We start from the raw sequence: 25,632 nt of genomic DNA on the forward strand, positions 1-25,632 counted from the left end.
AATGCTCCTAACAATGTTGATGAATACAAAACACCAAGTAAACTAAATCAAATAACTGATGTGCAAGTTAAAGAAACAGCCTCTTAAAGGGAAACTGCCTTAGACAAAAAGCAAATCACAAAGCTTAAAAGGGTTAAAATTGGGTGCCAATTTTCTCTCTCCTCCGCCGTGCTCCGTGTTGAAGTGGCTTATTCTGGTAGGTTGTGCTGGTGTGCCTTTCCGCTGATGTAGGTTGGGGGGGGGGCAGGGAAGGTGGTAAATGTGTTCTGGGGTGCTGTGGGTTTGGTGTCCTTGTACTGTTTTCTGTATTCTGATAAAGTTATTAAACTAAATACACACATGGGCTGCAGATTAAACAAGACTTCCAACTGGAACAGCCAGTCACCCAGAAACTAATCCCTGACAGCCTAGCCTCCATAATCAGTGGCCTTGAACTTCCAGATGGCTCGTGCCCTCTGGCTTCACTGTGCAGCCTGAGTGTGGGGGTTCACACTCACTGCAGTCATCCTCCTCCCTGTGTGAGGGTCTCAGGCCTCTTGAGGCTGGAAAGCACTCCACAGAGTCCTCCACTCTGCCCATTCAACCTGGCCTCTCTTGGGTCCCCACCCAAGAATCTCAGTTGTCCCCTCTGGACACACCCGCTCCCACCCACTTTCTGGCTGGCACTCTGGACGGGCAATCCCTCAGCGGTTATATCACCAAGTCCAGCAAGGAGGGACATGGTTAGCATTGCCTGCAGACCTGCAACCAGACCCCTTGAAACCTAGAGGCTCACAGACACGAAGGGCAGCTAAGTCCTGCGAGCAACCACACCTCCCAAGATGCTGAGGCTGAACACCCACCCCACCCCCCCCCCCCCCCACCCCCCTCTACCTTCCAGCTCCGAATTTAATCTTCCTGCATCCCCCACAGACTCTCTGCCCCCTCTGTGACTGGCACCCTGGATGGCGATGCAACCTGAATGCTCACCTCCAATATCCCCTTTCAGAAGCGATGTTGCCAGGTTCTCATTGTTATGCAGCTGTTGTAAATCACTCTGGCATGATGACATGACAGCAACCAGTGAATATTCAGTGAGTGGGGAAGTCCTGGAGTGAGGGTTCACTAATGATATTATAATGTGTTAAAATGAGGGGCGTCATTCTCCGACCCCCCAGCGGGTCGGAGAATGGCCGTTGGCCGCCGTGAATCCCGCCCCCGCCGGTTGCCGAGGTCTCCGAAGGGAGAAAAGTTGGCGGGGCGTTAATGGCGCCGCTGACGTCGGAGAATGGCACAGGTGTGCGCAAGGCAGCCGATTTTGGGCCTGCCGATATTCTCCCGTCCGGATGGGCCGAAGTCCCATCGACGTGATGACCGTTCACGTCGACGTAAATTAAACCTCCTTTTAATCGGCGTCAACCTGTGCTCCAGGTTCACGCCGACCAGCGTGGAGGTGAGTGACGGCCTGGGGGGTTGGCTCTGGGCAGGCGATGGCGTGGCCGCAGTCTGAATGTGTGGGGAGAGGTGTGTCTCGGGTTGTGTGTGTGTGTGTGCGGCGGGGGGGGTGGTTAGAGTGGGCTGGGCTCCGGGGGAGTGCCGGGAGGGGGGTCAGTGCCGGGGAGGAGGATGGGGGTCCATGCCGGGGAGGGGGATGGGGGCCCGTGCCGGGGAGGGGGATGGGGGTCCGTGCCGGGGAGGAGGATGGGGGGTCCGTGCCGGGGAGGGGGATGGGTGGCCCGTGCCGGGGAGGAGGTTGGGGTCCGTGCCGGGGAGGAGGATGGGGGGTCCGTGCCGGGAGGGGGATGGGGGGTCCGGGCCGGTGAGGGGGAGGGGGATGGGGGGTCCGTGCCGGGGAGGGGGACAGGGGGCCCGTGCCGGGGAGGAGGTTGGGGTCCGTGCCGGCGAGGAGGATGGGGGGTCTGTGCCAGGGAGGGGGATGGGGGTCCGTGCAGGGGAGGGGGATGGGGGGCCCGTGCCGGGGAGGAGGTTGGGGTCCATGCCGGGGAGGAGGATGGGGGGTCCGTGCCGGGGAGGGGGATGGGGGGTCCGTGCCGGGGAGGAGGATGGGGGATCCGTGCCAGGGAGGGGGATTAGGGGTCCGTGCCGGGGAGGGGGATGGGGGACCCGTACCGGGGAGGAGGTTGGGGTCCGTGCCGGGGAGGAGGATGGGGGGTCCGTGCCGGGGAGGAGTTTGGGGGGGGGGGTCCGTGCCGGGGAGGAGGATGGGGGGTCCGTGCCGGGGAGGGGGATGGGTGGTCCGTGCCGGGGAGGAGGATGGGGGGTCCGTGCCGGGGAGGGGGATGGGGGGTCCGTGCCGGGGAGGGAGATGGGGGGCTTGTGCGGGGAGGGGGATGCGAGGGCAAGTGAGTTGGTCCACCTGGCCAGGTGCCAGCCTCCAACAGTTGGACCCATGCGGTCCATGCCACCTGGCTGGGTGGAGGAGGGGATAAGGGCAATGATGACATGTCGTCGTCCCCCCACCCCCCCCCCTCCCCTCCAACTAGGCCGTCATGTTTTCCGATCATCCAGCGATGTTGGCCGCCGTGGCGGCAGCCGCTAATGTCTATGTTGCCCTGGATGAGGAGGAGGAGGAGGAGCGTGCCAGAGAGGCGGCGCAGGCTGCCGCAGAGGGGCAGGCGGCAGCCGCCCAGGCTGCAGGGACACCTGACCGACAGGACGAGGAGGGGGAGGAGGACGTCGCGGCCCCACGGCAACGGAGGCACCCGAGGGCGCCCCATGTGTACCGGCCCCGGCAGTCATACCAGGAACTCACAGACCGGGAATGCAGGAGGAGACTCCGGATGAGGCGGGAAACCGTGGCACACATCTGCCACCTGCTGGCACACCTGTCACCGCGTGGCACTGGCGGGGGACACCCTCTCCCCGTGTCCGGCAAGGTTACGGTGGCCCTGAACCTTTATGCAACGGGGTCATTCCAGGCACCGAGTGTGGACCTGTCCGGCATATCGCAGACATCGGTGCATCGGTGCATCCGGGCAGTGACAGATGCCCTATTTGCCATGGCGCACCGCCACATCCGCTTCCCTGTGGACCGGGCCAGCCAAAATGCCCGGGCCGTGGGCTTCTCTGCCGTGGCCGGGTTCCCCATGGTCCAGGGCGCGATTGATGGGATGCACGTCGCCGTGCGGCCACCTGCAGATAACAGGGCCGTGTTCACCAATAGGAAGGGGACCTATTCGATGAACATACAGGTGGTCTGCGACCACCGCATGATGATCCTGCACGTCTGCGCCCGTTACCCAGGCAGTGTACACGACTCATACGTGTTGTCGCGGTCATCCATCACCGGCATGTACGAGGGACGCCATCCCCGGCTGAGGGGCTGGTTGCTGGGCGACGGGCTACCCATTGCGATCGTGGGTGATGACGCCTATACGGAGGCCACGCAATGAGGCGGAGAACCGCTACAATGATGCCCATGTAGCGACAAGGGGAGTGATAGAGAGGTGCTTTGGCGTGCTGAAGATGCGTTTCAGGTGCCTGGACCTCTCTGGGGGCGCCCTCCAGTATCGGTCAGATAGGGTCGGCCGCATCATTGTGGTGTGCTGCGTCCTGCACAACATAGCCCAACAGAGGGGCAATGTGCCGCAGGCAGAGGAGGGCGGAGTGGAGGAGCAGCAGGAAGAGGCGCAGTCCTCCCCAGATGAGGGGGATGGGGGCAATGGTCAGGGCAGACGGTCTAGACACAGGCGGGTGGCTGTCCACCGTTACCGGCTGGCCCAGCGGGCACGGGACAGGCTGATAGCCACCCGCTTCACTGACTAGATGGGCGTGGGAATCGGGTAGTATGGCCACAGACCGCACACCCTGGCAACAGCCGACCACCCACACCCACCACCCTTCCACCCACCCAGCACCCTCACCCCCCTCCCCAACCCCACCCACCCCACCCGTATGCACACCACCCCCCCCATTGCCGATCCACCTGCGGCACAATGGCCGGGCTCACACAGTTGCCCTAGCCCCTAAAACTCATCTGTGCCCTGCACCCTTGCCAACTTACTCAGTGTCTAATTGTTTGGCCTTCCGGGCCCTTTGACTACGTCTACGTGGTTCCCCAGACGGTACAGCAGAACTGGAGGTGGACTCCTGTGATTCCTGCCCTCTGACACGGGATCCCTTTGGCGGCCGTTTCCTGGGGCGTCCTGGCCTAGATGGGCCAGGCTGCGGCCCGGGCGACTGGGATGGCGAGCTGCCAGCCTGTCCTGCCCGTTGCCCACCCGATGCACCTGGGACGGAAGGGGGGGAGTCCGAGGTGTCGCGGTGTACCGGGACCTCCCCTACAGGGGGACCCGGGACGGACCACACCACCTCCTCCTCCCTCGGGGTGCCCGATGGCCCCCAGGCCTCTATATGGGTGGGGGATGAGAACGGACTGGCCATCCGACATCTGGCGCTGTCAGTCCTGGAGGCCCGTGCTGGTATCGACAGGGGTCTGCAGGTTTGCAGCCATGGAGCCCAGGGGGTTGGCAAACCCTGTCTGTGACTGTGCGACGCCGGCTCGCACATGGCCACTGGCGCCGATGCCCTCAGCGATAGCCTGCTGAGACTGGGCCATGGACTGCTGAGAATGGGCTATGGCCTGTTGAGACTGGGCTATGGCCTGCTGAGACTGGGCCATGGCGTTGAGCGCCTCTGCCATCTGGCGCTGGCACTGGCTCATGGCCTCCTGTGAGAGGGCAGCCATGTCCTGGGCCACAGACGCCGCCTGCACGGAAAGCCCCAGGCCTCGCAAACCGTTCCCCATGTCTGACACCGTCGCACCCATTGCCTCCACCGCGGATGCCACCCGTGCGGTGTCGGCCTGGGTGGCACGTATGACCGGCACCACTCCCAGCTCCTGGACGCGGGTGGACTCCTCCACCTGCGACTGCAGCCGCCGCAAGCCGGCCGTCACCCTCTTCGCTCGTCTCCGGGTCGGTGGTTGCATCGGATCTATGTGTGGGTGTGGTAACTCCAGGAACCCGGGATCCATCTGGGCAGCAGATGTTCGCTTGGGCTGGGCTGCCCTCCGACCGCCCGGCCCCTCTGCTGCTCCTACCTCCACCTGCTGTACCGGGACGGCTGTGATGTGCGCACCAGGGAGTGTACCAGACGCCTCATCACTAAAGTGCCCAACCGAGGTGAGTGTTTCTGCGATGGTGGAGGGTGTTGGTGACAGCAGTGGCATTGTGTCATGCTCTTCGTCCCACTCTGAGTCCATGGCACTTTGGGGTGGGGGTTCGTCTCCACCCATCCACTCTGTGTCACTGTCCGGTATTTCGTCTTCCTGGGTAGTGCTGTCCCGGGTAGGGGTGTTCCGGGTAGGGGTGTCCTGGGTAGGGGTGTCCTGGGTAGGGGTGCCCTGGCTCAGCTGTGACGGGGGCCTGTGGCTGCCCCTCTCGTCGCTGGGTGGCACACGCCTGCGTCGTCGCACCCGCACGTGACAGGGGCGTCGTCTCCCTGTTGCTCCAGGTCTCTCCGTCTCCCGTGGTCTCCAAGGGACATCCTGCGGGCGTCGCATGCCGGAGGGTCCGGGTCTCTCCGTCTCCCGTGGTGTGCGAGGGGCATCCTGCGGGCGTCGCATGCCGGAGGGTCCGGGTCTCTCCGTCTCCCGTGGTGTGCGAGGGGCATCCTGCGGGCGGTCTGCATCTGCGGGGATGGGTGCCTCGACGTTTGCTCCTGCGATACACAATGAAGCATGTATGGTTAGACACGCAGGCAGTGATCAGGTGGTATGGGGGAGGGGGATATAGGGGAGGGGGAATATGGGGACCGGCTGTCGGTGGCTCACTTGCTAGTACGCCCCCGACCTCTGCATCAGCAACCTCCCGGTCCTCAGGTCCGCCAGCCAGTTCCAGGGCCCTTTCCTCGTGTTCGGTCAGTGGCCTCTCATCAGCGGGGCCTCCTCCAGTCCTCACATGCTCCCTGGTGTTGTGTGCGTGCTTCTCCTGTGGGGGGTGGTGGCAGGGGTAAAAGGCAACAATGTTAGACAGGTATATGAATGCACGCCATCGGTTGCGCGTGTATTGCAGAGGTTAAGGTTAGGGCTGGATTCACTAGGGGATATGGGGGAGGGGGGATATGGGGGAGGGGGGATATGGGGGAGGGGGGATATGGGGGAGGGGGATGATATGGGGGAGGGGGGATATGGGGGATATGGGGGAGGGGGATATGGGGGATATGGGGAGGGGGATATGGGGATATGGGGGAGGGGGGTTATGGGGGATATGGGGGAGGGGGGATATGGGGGAGGGGGGATATGGGGGATATGGGGAGGGGGATATGGGGGAGGGGGATATGGGGGATATGGGGAGGGGGATATGGGGGAGGGGGATATGGGGATATGGGGAGGGGGGTTATGGGGGATATGGGGGAGGGGGGATATGGGGGAGGGGGGATATGGGGGAGAGGGGATATGGGGATATGGGGGAGGGGGGATATGGGGGAGGGGGGATATGGGGGATATGGGGAGGGGGGATATGGGGGAGAGTGGGGGATGTGGATAGCGGGCAGGGGGGGGGTGGGAGGCTCACCCTGCCTGCTCTGACGAGGTTGTTCACCTTCTTGTGGCACTGGGTGCCTGTCCGTGGTGTCAGGGCCGCAGCGGTGACGGCCTCTGCCACCTCCCTCCACAGACGCCGGTTGTGGCGTGGGGCAACTCTGCAGCCGTGCCCGGGATACAGGGCCTCCCTCCTCTGCTCCATTGCGTCCAGGAGCGCCTCCACATCCCGTGACTGGAACCTCGGGGTTGAGCGGCGGCCGTCCATCCAGTCGGGTGTTCCGGTCGGGTGGGGGGGAGCAGCGCGTCGTTATGGCCGTGCGGCGTGTATGACGCTGCACGGCATGAACCACGTGAGCAAGCGCGGATCCCGTCACGTCGCTGCTAGCCCATTTCGGGCCGGAGACTTCGCGACAATTTTTGCGGCGTGACGCAAGTCGGATTTGCGCCGTTTTTTGCGCCGATCGGCGGACTTTGCGGCGATAACGGAGAATTTCGCCCGAGATTCGCGGTCTTCTCTGGGGGATTTCTCATCAGGCCGCAGGCATGTGATAAGGATAATCTGGGGCGTCATTCTCCGACCCCCCAGCCGTTGGCCGCCGTGAATCCCGACCCCGCCGAAGTCTCCGGTACCGGAGATTGGGCGGGGGCGGTAATCAGGCCGCGCCGGTTGGCGGGACCCCCCGCTCAATTCTCTGGCCCGGATGGGCCGAAGTCCCACCCAGAAATTGCCTGTCCCGCCGGCGTAAATCAAAGCTGGTATTTACCGGCGGGACCAGGCGGCGTGGGCGGGCTCCGGGGTCCTGGGGGGGGGCGCGGGGGGTGCCCCCACGGTGGCCTGGCCCGCGATCAGGGCCCACCGATCCGCGGGCGGGCCTGTGCCGTGGGGGCACTCTTTCCCTTCCGCCTCCGCCACGGCCTCCACCATGGCGGAGGAGGAAGTGACTCTCCCCACTGTGCATGCGCGGGAAACTGTCGGCGGCCGCTGACGCTCACGCGCATGCGCCTCATTTCCGCGCCAGCTGGCGGGGCAACAAAGGCCGTTTCCGCCAGCTGGCGGGGCGGAAATCCCTCCGGCGTCGGCCTAGCCCCTCAATGTTGGGGCTCGGCCCCCAAAGATGCGGAGCATTCCGCACCTTTGGGCCGGCGCGATGCCCGTCTGATTGGCGCCGTTTTTGGCGCCAGTAGGCGGACATCGCGCCGTTGGGGGAGAATTTCGCCCCTGAAATCCCAATCTCACCGGAGAGAATCCCGTTTTCCAATCCGCACTGAACTTTTCGCCCTTTCTCAAAAAAGGCCTCCAGTGTTTTTTCTTCCCATGCACCCCCCTCTATCTGCCCCCCTCCCAACCCCTATTGCAGCTCTTGCAAACATGGGGAAATACGTCTGCTCTAGTCTGTGCCTCTACTAACTGGTTGTCTGGTATTGAATGGAGAATACACACCATGGCATTGTTTAATGCTTTCCAAAGAAATAGTTTAAAAATAAGTAAAGGCGAGGAGGTTACCTGCCTGTAATGTTTCTGTTTTATCCACAGAAATTATGGTTAAATGGTGACTTGAACCAGCAAGACATTTTTGATACTTAACACACTTGGGGGGGTGAAATTTCCGTGTGGGTTCTCCTGATTGTCCATCATAACCTCACAGAAGACCCACAGTTACCTAACCTTTCTGATGAAATCATGACAAGTGATTTGGAGAGCCCCCCCCTAAAAGATTCACTCTTGCAGTCAACTGTCCAATCAGCTGCTTTTTAACATTAGAAATTTCACTGGTTGTCCCAATAATGAAAACATAGAATGTACATAACGAAAGGTTTCACAGATCATTATGCGAGCAATATAATCTGGTGCTGTCAAATCACCCTTCTGGAAAAGTGCTCTTCATGCCAAACTAACAGCTGCAATTGGGTTACATTACATTGGATCAACATAACAGTCAGCATTGAACATATCTCTGTCATGTTGCAGGTACGCTAAGAGATGCCATGCCTATGGACACCAATGTCTATGAAAGTCCATATGCCGACCCTGATGAGTTGCAGGAAAAGACATTATACTTGAAAAATGATTGCCTTATATTGGAAGAAAAGGAGCTTGGGTCTGGAAACTTTGGTACAGTAAAGAAAGGAGTCTATAAAATGAGGAAGTAAGTATTTCTGAGTTAGATGAAACACACTGACGAGACAAAATACAAAGAATGCAAAATAATAGATTTCTCAGTTTCCTAATGGAATTTTAGCTAGCTCAAGGGCCATTACTGAATCACTTTGTTCTCAAGATCTGTCAGATGCCTACTCTGCAAATTAAACTAACAAATAAAGCATATGTGCACTAAGTAGAGTTTAATCCAACAATTTATTACATTAGGTAATAAATTATTTTAAATTATATTCTCATGACTAAGAAAGAATTGCAGCATTGTATTAGCTTAATAATGTCATTATTAGCATCATTGGTTTATGGAGAGCAACTCGATCAAAATTGGCAACCTACCATTTCCAAGATGTTTGCTCATGGGCAACCTTACTGCAGTTAAATGTAGAAGTTGATAGGTCGGATCTGGCTTTCTAACACATTGTTACTTTTCATCCTTTTAACCCACCCCCACCTCACCACCTGCTCCCAAGCCAATGAGCTTTTGCAAGTTAAAATTCATCCCATTGTTTTTTTGATTTGTTTCAACAGGAAAAATATAAGCGTAGCAGTAAAAGTGTTGAAGAGTAATGATCCTGCGGTCAAAGATGAGCTGATGAAAGAGGCCAACTTCATGCATCAGCTTGATAACCCTTACATTGTCCGCATGATTGGCATATGTGAATTGGAGTGTTTGATGCTGGTGATGGAACTCGCAGAGCAAGGCCAGCTGAACAAATTTCTGCAGGCTCACAAGTGAGTTCCAGTTTTCTTTGTATGTTGTGCTGCCTCAGTTTGTAACAAATCACTCAAGTATTTGCCTGCAATGTTGTCAGTGTGAAGGTTTCAATCACATATTCAAGTATAGCATTTTACACATCTAAAATGTTGATATGGTTAATCTAGATGACTCGGCTTCTAAATCTGAATCAAATGAATCTCAAATGTCAAACCCTTTAATATTTGTTCGATGTAAGGAATGTTACTGTTGAATAGCCTGTAGAATTACTGACCCTGTAGAATTAGTTTTTGAATCAGAAGCAATGTTCAAAGCACTGTTCCCTCTAAACTTCGCAGGGGCACGTTCATGCAGAAATCCTGAATGTATCATGCAGAGCAAAAACAGGCCATATAATATAATAAAAGTTAAGACCATAAACATAGGAGCAGAATTAGGCCACTTGATCCATCGAGTCTGCACCGCCATTCAATCATGACTGATATTTTCTCATTCCCATTCTCCTGCCTTCTCCCCATAACCTCTGATCCCCTTATTAATCAAGAACCTATCTATCTCTGTCTTAAAGACACTCAGCGATTTGGCCTCCACAACCTTCTGTGGCAAAGAGTTCCACAGATACAGATTCACCACCCTCTCTGAAGAAATTCCTCCACAAAGAAATTTTAAAGAATCACCCCTTTAGTCTGAGATGGTGTCCTCTGGTTCCAGTTTTTCCTACAAGTGGAAACACGGCCTCGCGGTATTCTGTAAGTTTCAATAAGATCCACCCTCATCCTTCTAAACAAAGGAGAATCAGTGGATGTGATTTATTCAGATTTCCAGAAGGCCTTTGACAAGGTTCTGCACAGGAAACCGTTAAATAAGTTAACTTGTAAGTTCCTTGTAAGATGTCTTTAAGAGGCCATAACTTCACTTGACAACTCCAATGTTGTTAAATTGTCAAGCCGTTCATCCAACATCCAGTACTGGATGTGCAGAATTTATTTTCTAATTAAACATTGGGATGACTGAAGCCATTGTCTTCAGTCCCATACACAAACTCTGTTTCCTGGCCTCCAAACCCTTCCCTCCCCCTGACAATTGTATGAGGCTGAATTAGGCTGTTTGCACCTCTGGTGTCATATTTGACCCTGAGGTAGGGTTTGAATAACACATCTATGCCATCACTAAGACCACCTATTTCCAACTTGGGAAAGTCACCCAACCCCACCTCTGCCTCAGCTCAACCACAGCTGAATCCCTTACCCATGTGTTTGTTCCTTTTAGCCTTGACAATCCAACACACACCTGGCTGGCCTCCCATTATCGGCCTCGATAAACCTGCAGTCATTCGAAACTTTGTTGCCACCTCTTTACTCTCACCAAGTTACACTTTCACTATGTTCCAATGAAGTATTACCCCTGTGCCCACTGACCTACATTGGCTCCCAGTTAAGCAATGCCTAAATTTTAAAATGCTCATCCTTGTTTCCAAATTCCTCCAGGGGTTATCTACCTCTGTGATCACCTCCAGATCCACAAACCCCCAAGATGTCTGTGGCACCTTGATCACCATCGATTTTAAACACAGGACTATTGTTGGTTGTATCTTCAGCTGCTTAGCCTCTGAGCTCTGGAGTGTCCGAACCTCGCTATATTTCTTTCCTCCTTCAAGACTCTTCTTAAAACCAATTCTAACCCTACAGGAGGCCCAGGAATCTGCAACCTCAGAGTCCCTGTGGCCTCACCTGAGTACAATTTACCCAGATGGGGGGGGGGGGCTATCCTCCTTTCCTAGAACTGCTGGGATATAAATACCCCGGCCCGGGTGTTGGCCAGGTGCGGGAGACGCTTTGGAGAGTATGAGGTGTAAATAGTAAGGAGAATAAATCAAAACCTTCTACTGTCATTGCTTCCGAGTGATCACTTGCCTGAGAGTTTACACAGGCAACAGTGTTTAAGTGGAGCTGCAGGAGGTGCATTTCCTCCGGACCAGGCCCACCTTGATTAGGCCTCAGGATACCTCTATACAGGCAACAGATATGCCACTCATCAGTAAGCTAGAGGCGTTCTCCGCTGAGATGGGGGATTGAACCTAGTACAAAGAGCAAATGCTCCACTTTTTTCATCTGAATAACAGTCGGGAATGAGAGACAGATGGTGATCCTCTTCGTGATTTGTGGCACAGAGACTTACAGCATGATCAAAAGTTTAACTTTTCCTGAGTCACCTGACACCTGAAAGTTTGCGGTGCTCGTTACACTGGTCGGCAACCATTTAAACACAAAACCGCTGCTGATTGTTCATCGTTTTCATTCCTAGAGGGCAAACCGTAACAGAATTCCTGGGCCGTTTGCGAAAATTCACCGAGTTCCGTTAATTCAGCCTGACATTATCTGAGGCACTCGGAGACTGTTTGGTTTGCGGGATATGAGATGGTCCAACCCAGGAATGTTTATTGGGTGAAACAAATCAGGACCTGACAAAAGCGACCAAATAGCTTTGTCCCAGAGGACGCAGAACACAAGGTTCAGGACTTCCGAGGAATGGCTGTCCTAAACATAAAACACCCAACAGGGCGCCGGGCGCCCCTCTGCCATGCTCCAGTTCTGGACTCCCGCCACTGGGGGCGCACTCCGGGTGACCAGGACTGACAACAACATTTTCCTGCACGGGGTTAACATGCTGATACCAGAGGGCATCGCAGGGGCAGACGCACTGAGAAATTACACTCACCCACCACTGCCACCCTGATGACCGCCCCAGAAGGTGGACGCATTTTGTCGACAATGAGCCGGAGGAGGCCCCCCGCCTTTTACTGCATTTCAGCACCACGGGTGGCGCCTATCCAAGTGACAGATCGCATCAACGGGTTCCCAATGCGAATGGAGCTTGATATGGAGCCGTGGTTTCTGTGATCAGCCGCAGCACACATGACCAAATTCGCTCAGGGATACGCGTCTTGGCGTTATGTGGTACCGATGCTCGGCTGGAGATGGCTTTGGGGGAGCCATTGGAAACCACAGGCACCTCCGAAGTCTTTGTGGAATACTGAGCTCAGTTGGCGAACTTACCACTGGTAGTAATAAAGGATTTGGGCTCAAATTTGCTGGGGCATGACTGGCTGAAAGCTCTCTGGGTGGACTGGCAGCAAGTATGCCGGATGTACCGCGATGGGCCGTATGCAGTATTAGCACATTTCCCTGGGGTATTCCAGGAAGGCCTCGGTACCATCGGTACCATGAGAAATCAGTATATCCATAGGCCCAATCATACTATTTTCGGGCCTGCCCCGTTCCCTAGGCTTTGAAACCAAAGGTCGGTGCAGAACCGAACTGTTTGGAGAAGTTGGGAATCATCTGCCTGGTGCAATTTGCGGATTGGGCTGCGCCGGTCGTGCTGGTTATGAAACCTGATGGTTCCATCCGCCTCTGCGGAGATTATAAAATGACCATCAACTGAGCGTCTCGTCTGGATCGTTATCTGGTGCCAAAGATTGAGGACCTACATGTGTGGCTCAGCGGAAGAAAGACTTTCACCAAACTCAACATGAGCCACCCTTATCTTAAATTGTCTTGGCCTTAAGGGGGAGGGTGTGGCTGAAAAGGGGTGTGGGAAGGCCTGAAAAAGGGATGGCCTCAGTGACCCCACAGCAGGGCGTCCTCGCTAAGGGTGAGGGCGGGGGGGGGGGTGGGTGGGGGGGGGGGGGGTGGGTGGGGGGCTCATGCCCATGTATGTGGGGGGTCATGCCCATGTATGTGGGGGGGGTGACATTGCCCATGGGTGAGATCAGGGCACCCTTTTAAAATGGCGGCCCGATCTTTGAGGAGCCGCTCTGGGCAGTGAGTTCAGCTCTTCAGTGATAAAAATAATTATTTTTATTAGAGTACCCAATTCTTTTTTTTCTAATTAAGGGGCAATTTAGCATGGCCAATTCACCGACCCTGCACATCTTTTTGGGGTTGTGGGGGTGAGGCCCATGCAGACACAGAGAGAATGTGCAAACTCCACACGGGGTGATGAAAAGTGGGCTGGATAGGTGAGAAAGACCCCCAGGGCCCAAAAAGGTGACTAAGTGTGTTTAGATAGCAGTGGGGAACTCGCTGACAGAGCCAGGGAAAAGCCCCCAGCCAAACCCACCTGAAATGACACTTAGAAATCTTTTGGTTAGATCACACCCCCAGTCTTGGATGAGCAACAATTTCCTCCACCTGAATAGCTGGAAGGTTGAAGTAATGATCCTTGGCCCCCGCAACAAGCACTGCTCCCTGCCAAATCCATGGCCTTTCCCAGCATTGTTTCAGGCTGAAAAAGGCTGCTTTTAATCTTGACCTCCTGCTCAACTCAGAGCTGACCCCATAAATTGAGCCAAATTCCACCTCCATAATATGGCTCCCATCATCCCTGCTTTTGTCGCCTCCCTGTTCAACCAGTTCTCCTGCCTGACATCATACTTTCCAACATTAATAAAACGTCAGCAAATCCAAAGCTCTGTTGCCTGTATCTGCTCCTGCACCATGTCCCCCTAATATATCACGCCTGCCCTTGTTGGCCTGCACAAAAGGGAAAACAAGAAACTTGCAATAAAAGTACAAAATCTGAGATGCACAAGCAGGAAAATCTGCTGTGAGGATCTGAATGCTGTAATCCTTGTAATATACGCAATTCTTTGATGGAAGATATTTTGTTTTCGCTTCTCCTCAAATTACATTTTAATAAAAATGTCTTACATTTTCAGAGATGTTAGCATAACCAACATAGTTGAATTAGTACATCAAGTGTCCATGGGTATGAAGTACTTGGAAGAGAAGAACTATGTTCACAGGGATTTGGCTGCAAGGAATGTTCTCCTTGTAACTCAGCATTATGCTAAAATCAGCGACTTTGGCCTGTCGAAGGCCATAAACTCTGAGGAGAATTACTACAAAGTAAGTTGGAAGCAAGTCTTTTTCTGATTTCAGTCATTCCTGAATATCATTGAAGACTACTCATTTCACTGACTTTAAGCTGACATCTCTGTGTGGCATCATAAGAAATTTACATTAGATTCTGGCTGGTTTAAAAGATTACCATATTCTGCAAACTGAAGTATTTTGCATTTGTGTAGTGGATGGGTCATCTTTTAAAAAATAAAATGCCTATCCATATATATACATTTGAATGTTTAGAGTTATATTTGCAATTTCTCCACAGTTATGTCCCGCTTTGCAATTTGCTTAAGCCCTATATCCTATTGTGCACAATATCTACTTCCTGCTACAACCTCTTTTGCATCCCTCCACCACCTCTATCCCCACTTCCTCCTAACTCCATTTTTGGTATAAAGCTTTCAACTGGCTTGATCGCTCTCTTGTACCCTTTTCTAAAAGTCCTCTGCTTTTGCACTGTAATAATTCTGTGAATCTGTGATTTGCTAGCTTTTCTGTACCAATCTACAAAAAGTCTCCTCTGAACTTATTCCTTTGACCATGTCTTCAATAACTTTCCCAGCTCAGCTGCAACCACTATTTAGTATCTGCTTTGCCTTGAGTGCTTATGTTTTTGATTTTATGTCTAACCCAGTCCAGAGTATGAAAATGGACTGGAATGGGAAATTGAGAAAGACCACAGGGAATATCCAATAGAGGAAATGAAAATACTTGTCTTAGTCCAGTAGCGAAGGTGAACCCATTCTTAAGTTTCTGATGAAGACACACTGGATTAAAAATTCATCTGAATAGAGCATGTTCCATTCACGAACACGAACACGACTCGTATGGGTGAATGATATTCTTATGCTATACTCCTGATCAGCCGGTTTTCTAATCACTCACTGCTGCCATCTTATTTTTCAAGGTTAAACAACGGCAGTGTTAAGTACATCCCATTCAAAATAATTAGCAAAATCAATGTTGATGCTAAAGTACAGCATAGAAAAATAAGTGACTATTATGACACTGCATTTTATTTTGGTAGGGATACTGAATGCTACAGAATCAATAAGATTGGTGTTTTTATTTTAAATTCATTATAGGCCAAAAGTACAGGCAAATGGCCAATAAAGTGGTATGCACCAGAATCTATCAACTTCTTCAAGTTTTCCAGCAAAAGTGATGTCTGGAGCTTTGGTGTGATGATGTGGGAAGCGTTTTCCTATGGTATGAAGCCGTACAAAGTAAGTTTCCTTTCTCTCTATTACAATTAAGTAATATTGCTTCTGTCATGCCAGTGCACACCTCCACCAACTGCAGTGTTGGCCTGAAATCAAAGTTCATAGAATACTGGCTTGTCATATTATCAAAATTAATGTTGTCATTTATGAAGAAATAATGCAATAAATTGAATTATTCTTTAGCCTTTCAAAGAACAAGAACAAAGAACATTACAGCACAGCAACAAGTCCTTCGGCCCATCAAACCTGCACCAATCCAGATTCTTTATTTAGACCTACTACTTATGGCCCAAACGATCTGTATCCCTCCATTCCCCGCTCTTTCATGTGCCTATCGAGATACATTTTAAACATTGCTATCGTGCCTGCCTCCCCTACCTCCATTGGCCACATGTTCCAGGCACCCATCACCCTCTGCATGAAAAACATCCCCCTCTCACCTTTAACCTGTGCCCCCTTGTAATTGAGTCTTCCACCCTGGGTAAAAGCTTCCGACTATCCACCTCTTGTAATTTTGTAGACCTCAATCAGGTCTCCCCTCAGCCTCCGTCTTTTCAACCTTTCCTCATAGCTATAACCCTCCAGACCAGGCAATATTCTGGTAAACCTTCTTTGCACTCTTTCCAAAGCATTCACATCCCTCTGGTAGTATGGCAACCAGAAATACACGCAATATTCCAAATGTGGCCTAACTAAAGGTTTATACAACTATAACATGACCTGCCAACTCTTGTACTGAATGCCCCAGCTGATGAAGGCAAGCATGTCGTACACCTTCTTGACTACCTCATCCATCTGCATTGTCATTTTCATGGAACTATGAACGTGAATGCCCAGATCCCTCTGTATGTCAATTCTCCTAAGGGTTTTGCTATTTACTATAATTCACACCTAATTTGATCTTCCAAAATGCATCACCTCGCATTTGCCTGGATTGAACTCCATCTGCTATTTCTCTGCTCAACTCTCCAATCTATCTATATTCTGCATTATTCTCTGACAGTCCCCTTCACTATCTGCAACTCCACCTATCTTCGTGTTATCTCCAAACTTGCTGATCATACCATCTACATTTTCCTCCAGATCACTTATTTATATATATATATATAAAAAAACAGCAGCATTCCCAGCACTGATCCCTGTGGAAGATCCACTAGTTACACATCTCCATTCTGAAAAACTCCCTTCCACTGTTACTCTGTTTCCTGTTGTCAAACCAGTTCTTTATCCATCTAGCTCGCACACCCCGAATCCCATGCAACTTTACCGTTCCACATTCTCCAGCTCTTGCCGAATTCAGTTGTAGTTAGCTTCCTCCCAATTTAGCACCCTCACTCGAGAACTACTCTTGTCCTTATCCATGAGCATTTGAAAACTTATTTGTATATTTTCTTCTGGAAGTAGCAGTTGCAGGGTTGATTCTTTAAAAAAACTACTTGCAATGAGTGGATGGTCAAACAACAGGCAGGGCTCAAATTACAGGATGGATGGAGGGAGAGAGAGTGTGTTCACTTAAAGATATTTTTCTGAATCCCGTTCTTATGTTCTATGGCCTGAGTAAAGCAGATTCTTACAAGACAAAAGAGTGTTAGTTGGCTCATCACAGATTCCTCTCACCAACTGACCAGTTACCAAAACATGGTCCTGGTTAGTTATTCCAGGATCACAGTTTATACATAATGAGATCAAGGCTGGATGAGTTCCATTCTCAGTCAGGGTCCATTGTCAAAAGTGATTCTGTCTAAGGTTCTTCCCCCACCTAGTTGAATACAGAGCTGTTACCTGGATGTTTTGTTAATGGGTCAGGAGATGAGGTCATTCACTGTCCTCGGTGATTGCCTTTGATGGGTTCTTCTAGACATCCTAACTCTGTGCTTAATGGCTTAAAATTGGTAGGGTGCAGCTGTGCAAATGTTCTGTCATCTTACAAAACTATTTTTTTAAGTTGCTGATCATCAGTTTTTAAAAATTCAATCAGTGGTTTCAGCCCAATGAATAAATAAAGTCACTTTCAATACAAAGTAATTTTTGATATAAAGCATGGCTTTATAATACAAGTCTATCTCACCATTTAATTATATCTTAGCTAACCTGTTTCTCAACTCTATTTACTCACTTTTGCATCATATCTTTCGATGAGACTTTCAATTGATCCAGCATCCATAAACATTTGGGGGATCGAGTTGAAGATTCCCACTATGTGTCTGCAAACATGATTCTGACTTCACTCCTAATTGGCCTGATTTGAAGATTATGCACCCTTTTTCTGGATTCCCCCACCTGAGGAATTATTTTCTCTGTACCTACCCCTATGGAATCCTCCTTTCAGGACCTCAATTAGGTAACCATTCAATTTTCTAAACTCAAGGGAACACCCACCAAGTTTATGCGCAATATCCTCATAATTTATCCTTTCCAGCTCCGGTACCATTCTGGCGAATTTACACTGTCCCCTTTCTAAGACCAATTTGTCTTTCCTGAGGTTTGGTACCCAACACCGATGGAGTCTGACCAAGCCTCTACACAACTGAAATATCAGGGGCTAGATTCACCATCGGTGGGATCCTCCATTCGCCGGCAGCGCACTCACGCCCACAGATTTCCCGATGGTGTGGGGGTGCCCACAATGGGAAACCCCATTGGCCGGCTGCCGTGACAGAGAGTCCCGCTGCCTGCGGGGGCAGGCACCAGAAAACGGGTGCGGGGAGACGGAGGATCCCACACCAGTTCTTCTCCTTTGTATTCCAACTCCATTAAGATAGAATCCAACATTCTGTTGGCTATTTTATTAAAAAGAGAAAATGCTGGAAGAACTGGGAAAGGATTCAATTATTTCTTGTGCCTATGTATTCTATTTCAGTGATTTAGACACCTATATCATCTTACTCCGACACATTAAACAGTGTGTTGGGCAATGTTGGTATAATGGATTGTCACTGGACTAGTAATCCAGAGATCCAGGCCGGAATTTTCCATCCGTTCACTGACGGCAGGATTCTTTGGGTCCGCCGGCAGCGCACCCCTACCCGTGGGTTTCCCAGCAGCCTGGGGTGATTTCAATGGAAAATTCCATTGACGATGGTGGGAACAGAGAATCCCACCGCCAGCGAACGACGCACCGTCTCCCGCTACCGGGAATGACGCAGCCGGCGGGGGGGGGGGGGGGGGGGGGGGGTGGTGGGAGTGGGGGAGGGGGAGAATCTGGGACTTGGGTCCAAATCCTCCCCATGGCAGCTGGTAGAATTTAAAATTAATTTAAAAATCTGGAATATAAAGCTAACCTCAGTAATGGTGACCATGACCGCGATCATTGGTTGTTGTTCAAAAACCCACCTGGTTCACTGATGCCTTTCAGGAATAGAAATCTGCCATATTTGCACCACGGTAGCACAAGTGGTTCGCACTGTGGCTTCACAGCGCCAGGGTCCCAGGTTCGATTCCCCACTGGGTCACTGTTTGTGCAGAGTCTGCACGTTCTCCCCATGTCTGCGTGGGTTTCCTCCGGGTGCTCCGGTTTCCTCCCACAGTCCAAAGACGTGCAGGTTAGGTAGATTGGCCATGATAAGTTGCCCTTTGTGACCAAAAGAAAAAGGTTAGGAGGGGTTATTGGGTTACGGGCATAGGGTGGAAGTGAGGGCTTAAGTGGGTCTGTGCAGACTCGATGGGCCAAATGGCCTCCTTCTGCACTGTATGTTCTATCTTCTATATTACCTGGTCCTGCCTACATGTGACTCCAGACCCACAGCAATGTGACTGACCCTTAACTGGTCTTTAAAATGGCCCATTTCCTGCAGTTTTACCCACTAACTGAGAATGTCTATTTCCTTCAGCAACTTCTTGCTATCACCTAAACAACTTATTGCCTCCCGTCCAATTCTCTATTCCTTCAACAAAGACAATGGTGGAGGCATTTTCCACTCCTGTTTTCTGGGGATTAGATCAAATGTGGGAACGGGAAAAGCCCCGGGATACCCAAACTGCTGTTTACGCTGGCGGGGTTTCCCATTGTAATTGACCCCTCTCCCAGCCAATGATGTAATGGGAATCTGTGTGGAGGGCTCCCTGAGGGAGGTTGTTCCATGGAGGGGAGGTCTTTCTGTGAGGAGGTCCATGTGGGTGGATTCCGTGAGTGCAGGGGAGGGGTCCCGTAGTTCTGGAGAGGGGGGAGGGATTCTATTTTTATAAATCTTTTACAAACTATGTGGCCCTCCGCTCAGCATGATGTCATAAGACCCACCCTCTGTGCCATTCTGTTGAAATATGAAATAATTACACCCTATTTATATGATCCCAAGCTGAAGCTCAAGTACAAATCTCTAGGAAATGCTTCTTGTCACATCCCACCAAATCAGAGAGCTGTCCTATTACTCCTAATCTTTATCACTGTGACATGAGCTGGTAATTGGTTGGAAAGTAAGATACAGAGCTAAGTTGTTTCCAATTCTATGTACTTTCAATTTTTCCAATATTTTCTCGGAAACCTTATCAAATGCCTAGTGGTCCATTTAGATACATCCTTGGACAGTCTCCTATCCAGCATGATAGTGACCTCCTGGAAAATCAACTAGATTATCAGATATCGCCTTCCGTTCGCAAATTTCTTTGTTCAGCTCATACTTTTAGATTTCAATAATCTCTTAACAACTGATGTTAAATTGATTGGTTTCCTGTTTCGCTCTACCTCCCTTTGTAAATAAACAGAGTGATATTTGCAGTATTTCAATCCAAAGGCACTTTTCCTGAATCGAGAGGACTTTGGAAAATTATGAATAATACATCTGCAATTTCCTCATTAACATTGGGCTTTGGGCTTGAAACTATCCGATTCTGGTGACTTACCTAACTCCTTTACCATTTTCTGCTGCATTAAGTTCTTCCCCTGACGTATTTTTAGGTTAACGTATACAGCTAGTATTTTGTTCCCTACCTCCATTATGAAAACTGACACAAAGGGTGGAATTTAATGTGAGGCGCAGGGGACCGATCATTTGCAGAAAAATCTATTGGCATCCCCACCAACCTAAAGTCCAGCTCGGATGGAATAAAGTTCCTAATAGGCAGTGGAACCCTGTTGCCAAGGATACTGGCAGTCCCGTAGTCATTTAATTGCTGCACTGCCAGATATCTTGGCCGGGATTCTCCAATAACGCGATTAAGTGTTGACGCTGGCGTAAGCGATTCTGTAGCCCACAGGGGGCCAGCGCTCCACGCTGCTCCATCTGCCGTACGCACCCTGCACTGCCGGCCACGGGTCCGCACATGCGCGCGGCGGCCGCTTCTGCGCCGGCGACGCGCAACATGGCAGAGCCACATAGTGGGCCAGCGCGGAAGAAGGTAGGGCCCCCCCCCAGATCATGCACACCCACCAATTGGTGGCCCCCAATCGCAGGCCTGGCTGTCATGGAGGCACCCCCCGGAAAGGACAGCCACCGCAGCCGTGACGCCGAGCTCCCGCCGGGTGGAACCATACGTGAACCACGCTGGCGGGAACTCGGCCGGTCAACTGCGGAGAATCGGCAGAGACATCACTGCATTACTTGCAGCTACACAATCGATGTTCTCCCCCCAAAACTAGGAATTAATATAACAATGATCTGTCGATGGGAGAGCATGAGCACCAGACCTGGTGTCACCTTTCACATCCTATGATTAAATACCAGGAACAAGTATCTGGTTGTTCAATGTGTTTGTTTGTAATTTAAGAGCCTGTGTATGTCTTTGACTTGTCTGCAAAGGGAATGAAAGGCCAAGAAGTTGTACAAATGATCGAATCAGGTGACCGACTGGATGCTCCAAACCGATGTCCTGCTGAAATGTATGAATTGATGCGAGAATGTTGGACATACAAGTAAGTCCTTTCCTCTTGCTTCAGTTACATTTATGAAACAGTGTAAAACATTATTTTGTTTAGTTCTTCATACTTCTGGTGGGCCATTACACAACCTCAGCTTTAAATCAAGTTATTCAAGACATTGCTGATTTAAGTGTAATGAATTGCTTCTCCGTTGCCCTCTGATTTGATTTACTGGAATTGGTTGCACGATACAAAACTTAAGCATATTCTGAATTTATGAGGAAGTCATAGATTAATCACACAAAGTTATTTATAACGGTGTGACATTTAGAATAATCGTTAGTGTTCAGGTCAAATTCCATTGCTATTTTAAAGTCAGTTATGCATTTGGAATAAACAGCTTGTTGACTTTGTTAAAAGATAAGTTAAATGTGTTAATTAGAAAGAGAGGCATTTCTATCCCAGTTACTGTGTTGAAAGGGAAATCCAGTCCAATGTTGACCCTTAGATGCATAGGAATCAAACCTCACTAAAAGAATCCCAGAGAAATGAAGAAAATTGATGCTAAGACGCCAGTGCGTCTTTTCCATAAAACAAATAAATGGAAAGTTTGTTGTTGTTTGTGAATTCTTTTGTGAAATGATTGAATAATCTCAACTCGCATCCTAATGAGCATGGGCCCAGAGTGCACACTGTGGATGCTTACCTAACTCCTGCCAACTAGATCAACGGCTGTTAGACCAACTTCTAGATTAATTAATCAACTCAAATTTCCTCAAGTGGCCACCTGTGGCTGTTGATATTAGATAAAAGAGAGTTGATCACAACTACTTCCCAGACTGTTCCCGAGCATAGAAACAAACTGGCATGAACCCATCTCTGGTAATGCTGTATCAATCAATGTTCAATTCAACACCTTTACATGGCATCTTTATGGGCAGCACGGTAGCATAGTGGCTAGCACTGTGGCTTCTCAGCGCCAGGGTCCCAGGTTTGATTCCCGGCTGGGTCACTGTGCGGAGTCTGCACTTTCTCCCCGTGTCTGCGTGGGTTTCTTCCGGGTTTCCTCCCACAGTCCAAAGACGTGCAGGTTAGGTGGATTGGCCATGCTAAATTGCCCTTAGTTTCCAAAAAGGTCAGGAGGGGTTATTGGGTTAAGTGGGTCGGTGCACACTCGATGGGCTGAATGGCCTCCTTCTGCACTGTATGTTCTATGTTCTAAAAGGTAGGTCAAGCTTCTTTGCAGGAAGAGCAGTGGGAATACAACACAAGAATTAGGATCAAGACTAAGCCATCATTTGGCACCTTGAGCCTGTTCCGCCATTTGATGAAATCATGGCTGATCTGATTGTGACCTCAACTCCACTGCCCTGTCTGCCCTTTATAATCCTCAACTCCATTGTCGATTAAAAGTCTAATTTAGAGTTGAACATATTCAATTACCCAACTTCCTCTGCCCCCTGGAAGAGTATTCAGCAGACTACTGACCCCTTGAAAGAAAATAAAGTCTCCCCAACTCAGTCTTGAATGAAGACCCTTAATTTTTAAATTGTGTCCCCCAGTTATACACTCCCCCACAAGGGGAATATCGTCCCAGCATCCAGCTTATCAGGTCCCCTCAGAATCTTACATATTTCAATAAGATCACCTCTCTTCTAAACTCCAAAGGGCATAGGCCCAACCTGTTCAATGTTTCCTCATAAGACAATCACAACATCCAACCAATCAGTCAAGTGAACCTTCTCTGAACTGTTTCTAATTAAATTACATTCTTTGAGTAAAGAGGCCAAAACTTTACACAAATACTCCAGTTGTGGTCTAACTAAGGCCCTGTACAGTTGTATCAGCACTTCCCAAATTTTATACTTTACACCCCTTGCAATAAACACCAACCTTCCATTTGCCTTACTAATCACTTGGTCTACCTATGTAACTTTTTGTGATTCATGTACAAAGGCTCCGAGATCCTTCTGCACCACAGCATTCTGCAGTCTCTCTACATTCAAATAATATGCTCCTTTTCTATTCTTCCTGCCCAAGTAGACAAGTTTGCATTTTCAGACCGTATACTTCACCTGTCACATTTTTGCCCATTCATTTAACCTATCGAAATTCATTTGATAATAATAATCGCTTATTGTCACAAGTATGCTTCAATGAAGTTACTGTGAAAAGCCCCTAGTCAACACATTCCGGCGCCTGTTTGGGGAAGCCGGTACGGGAATTGAAACCACGCTGATGGTCTTGTTCTGCATTCCAAGTCAGCTGTTTAGCCCACTGTGTTCTTTGGGCTGGATTCTCCGACCCCCCGCCGGGTCGGAGAATCCCTGGGGGGGGGGGGGGGGGGGGGCGGCGTGTGAATCCCGCCCCGGCGCTCTGACGCCGGCTGCCGTATTCTCCGGCGCCGGTTTTCTGGTGGAGGCGGAGTTCACGCCGCGCCGGTTGGGGGCCGTTGGCAGCGGCGCCCCCAGCAATTCTCTGGGCCCCGATGGGCCTAGTGGCCATCCATTTTCGGCCAGTCCCGCCAGCGTGAAATGGACATGGACCCACACGACGGGATCTGGCTGGTAGGCCGGCTGGTGCGGTCCTCGGGGGGGGGGGGGCGGGTCCCCCACGGTGGCCTGGCCCGCGATTCGGGCCCATCGATCTGCGGGTGTGCCTCTGCCATCAGGGAACTCCTTCCTTCCGCGCCGGCCTCTGTAGGGCTCCGCGATGGCCGGTGCAGAGAAGACACTCCCCTGCGCATGCTCCAGCACACGCCAGCCGGTCTGCGCATGCGCGGGACCACACTGGCCCTTTGGCGGCGGTTGGCGTGGCACCACGCCCTCCGCCACCGGCCTAGCCCCCAGTAGTGCGGAGGCTTCCGCAACTTCCAGTTGGCCCGACGCTGGAGTGGTTCGCGCCATTTTTGTACGCTGTCATCAGGGGATTCGGGAGAATCCCGCTCTTTATGTCCTCTTGGCAACTTGCTTTCCTACCTTTCTTTGTGTCATCAGCAAATTTTGGCAACCATACATTCGCTCCCTTCATCCAAGTCATCAATGTAGATTGTATATAGTTGAGGCCCTAGCATTGATCATTGTGGCACTCCCATTATTAACAGCTTGCCAATCCACAAATAGACCATTTATCCCTACTCTGTGCTTTTTAGTTAACCAATCCACTATCAATACTGATATGTTATCCTCTACACCAGGAGTTCTTACTTTCTGTAGTAAGCTTTGATGTGGCACCTTGTTGAATGCCTTTTCAAAATCTATGTACATCACAGTTGGGATTTACCAGCTGTTCACACCGGCGGGAAATTCCGGTCCCACGTCGGAGCATCCCACCGATGAGGGGTGCAGTTAACGGGAAATCCCGTTGACAATGGCGGGGCCGGTAGATCACGCTGGGGGGCTTCCACTGTCACTGGAAAACACCCGGCGGGGTGGTCCACAAATCCGCCCCACATCAATTGATCCGCTGTTAACCACCTTGCTGGTTACTCCTTCAAAGAGCTCTAATAAATTAATTTCCCTTTTACAGACCATGTGCCAAATGTCCTGCGACAGCCTAAGTAATAATGGATTCAAGCATTTTCCCTATGACGGATGTTAGGCTAACTGACCCAAAGGGTAGAATTCTCCCATGCCTCCACTGGCGGGATCAATGGCAGGCAAGAGGGTGGGGGAGGAGAGAGAATTTGGTAGGAGGCCTAAAAATTGGTTTCACTCTGGTGTGAAATTACAGCTGGATATTCTGATAGTGCCAACTATGGTGGATCAGGAATCCAACATGAAACCGATTTGCATCGCGCTAATAGGATGCAGATGAAGGCCGGTCCGGAATCTTCCCAACATGCCTGATTCTCCACGACGCCATTAAAAAACATGTTGATCCAGAACATGTCTGGACCAAAGTGGCATGCAGTCAGGCCTCACCCGAGAGAGCCTAATACTGCCTCCGGAGTTCAAATGGAGGCCACCAATAACTCTGGATCATGGAACACCACAGCAACATCTATCAGCTTCAGTATCTTTGGACGGGTCCATCGTCCAGCCTCAAGAGTTTTCATGGAGGTTCATTTCCTTTCTTCAGGAAGTCCACCTTCTTTCTTCAATGGTGGGCCAGTGATGTTGGGTACCTTTTAAATATGGCACTCAAATATTACAGCGGGACATGCGTCATCAATCCTGCCCACCATGGGAGATGGCTCAAAATCCCCAGATGCATAGTTAGTTACACGGGAATGGATGATCGCGTGGTTTCCCGTCAGCCTCTGCAGCAGGAAACACACCCCACCGTTGCCATGGAGCTTAATCCCAGATGGGAGAATTCCGCCCATTTCCTGCTTTCCGTCTCTCTC

General features: G+C 50.9%; 1 protein-coding gene across 5 annotated transcripts in view; it reads left to right on the plus strand.

The window, feature by feature from the left end:
- Nucleotides 1-25,632, plus strand: part of syk (spleen tyrosine kinase) — a 458,870-nt gene that overhangs the window by 416,767 nt on the left and 16,471 nt on the right. For all 5 annotated transcript variants that reach the window (XM_072516819.1, XM_072516816.1, XM_072516820.1 and 2 more), the window contains 5 exons: nucleotides 8,454-8,631; nucleotides 9,171-9,374; nucleotides 14,078-14,267; nucleotides 15,353-15,493; nucleotides 21,226-21,338. In XM_072516819.1, coding sequence (XP_072372920.1) covers nucleotides 8,454-8,631; nucleotides 9,171-9,374; nucleotides 14,078-14,267; nucleotides 15,353-15,493; nucleotides 21,226-21,338 — 826 coding nt within the window. The remainder of the gene's footprint in view (nucleotides 1-8,453; nucleotides 8,632-9,170; nucleotides 9,375-14,077; nucleotides 14,268-15,352; nucleotides 15,494-21,225; nucleotides 21,339-25,632) is intronic.

The sequence above is a fragment of the Scyliorhinus torazame genome, chromosome 9 (assembly GCF_047496885.1).
Source record: "Scyliorhinus torazame isolate Kashiwa2021f chromosome 9, sScyTor2.1, whole genome shotgun sequence".
NCBI lineage: Eukaryota > Metazoa > Chordata > Chondrichthyes > Carcharhiniformes > Scyliorhinidae > Scyliorhinus > Scyliorhinus torazame.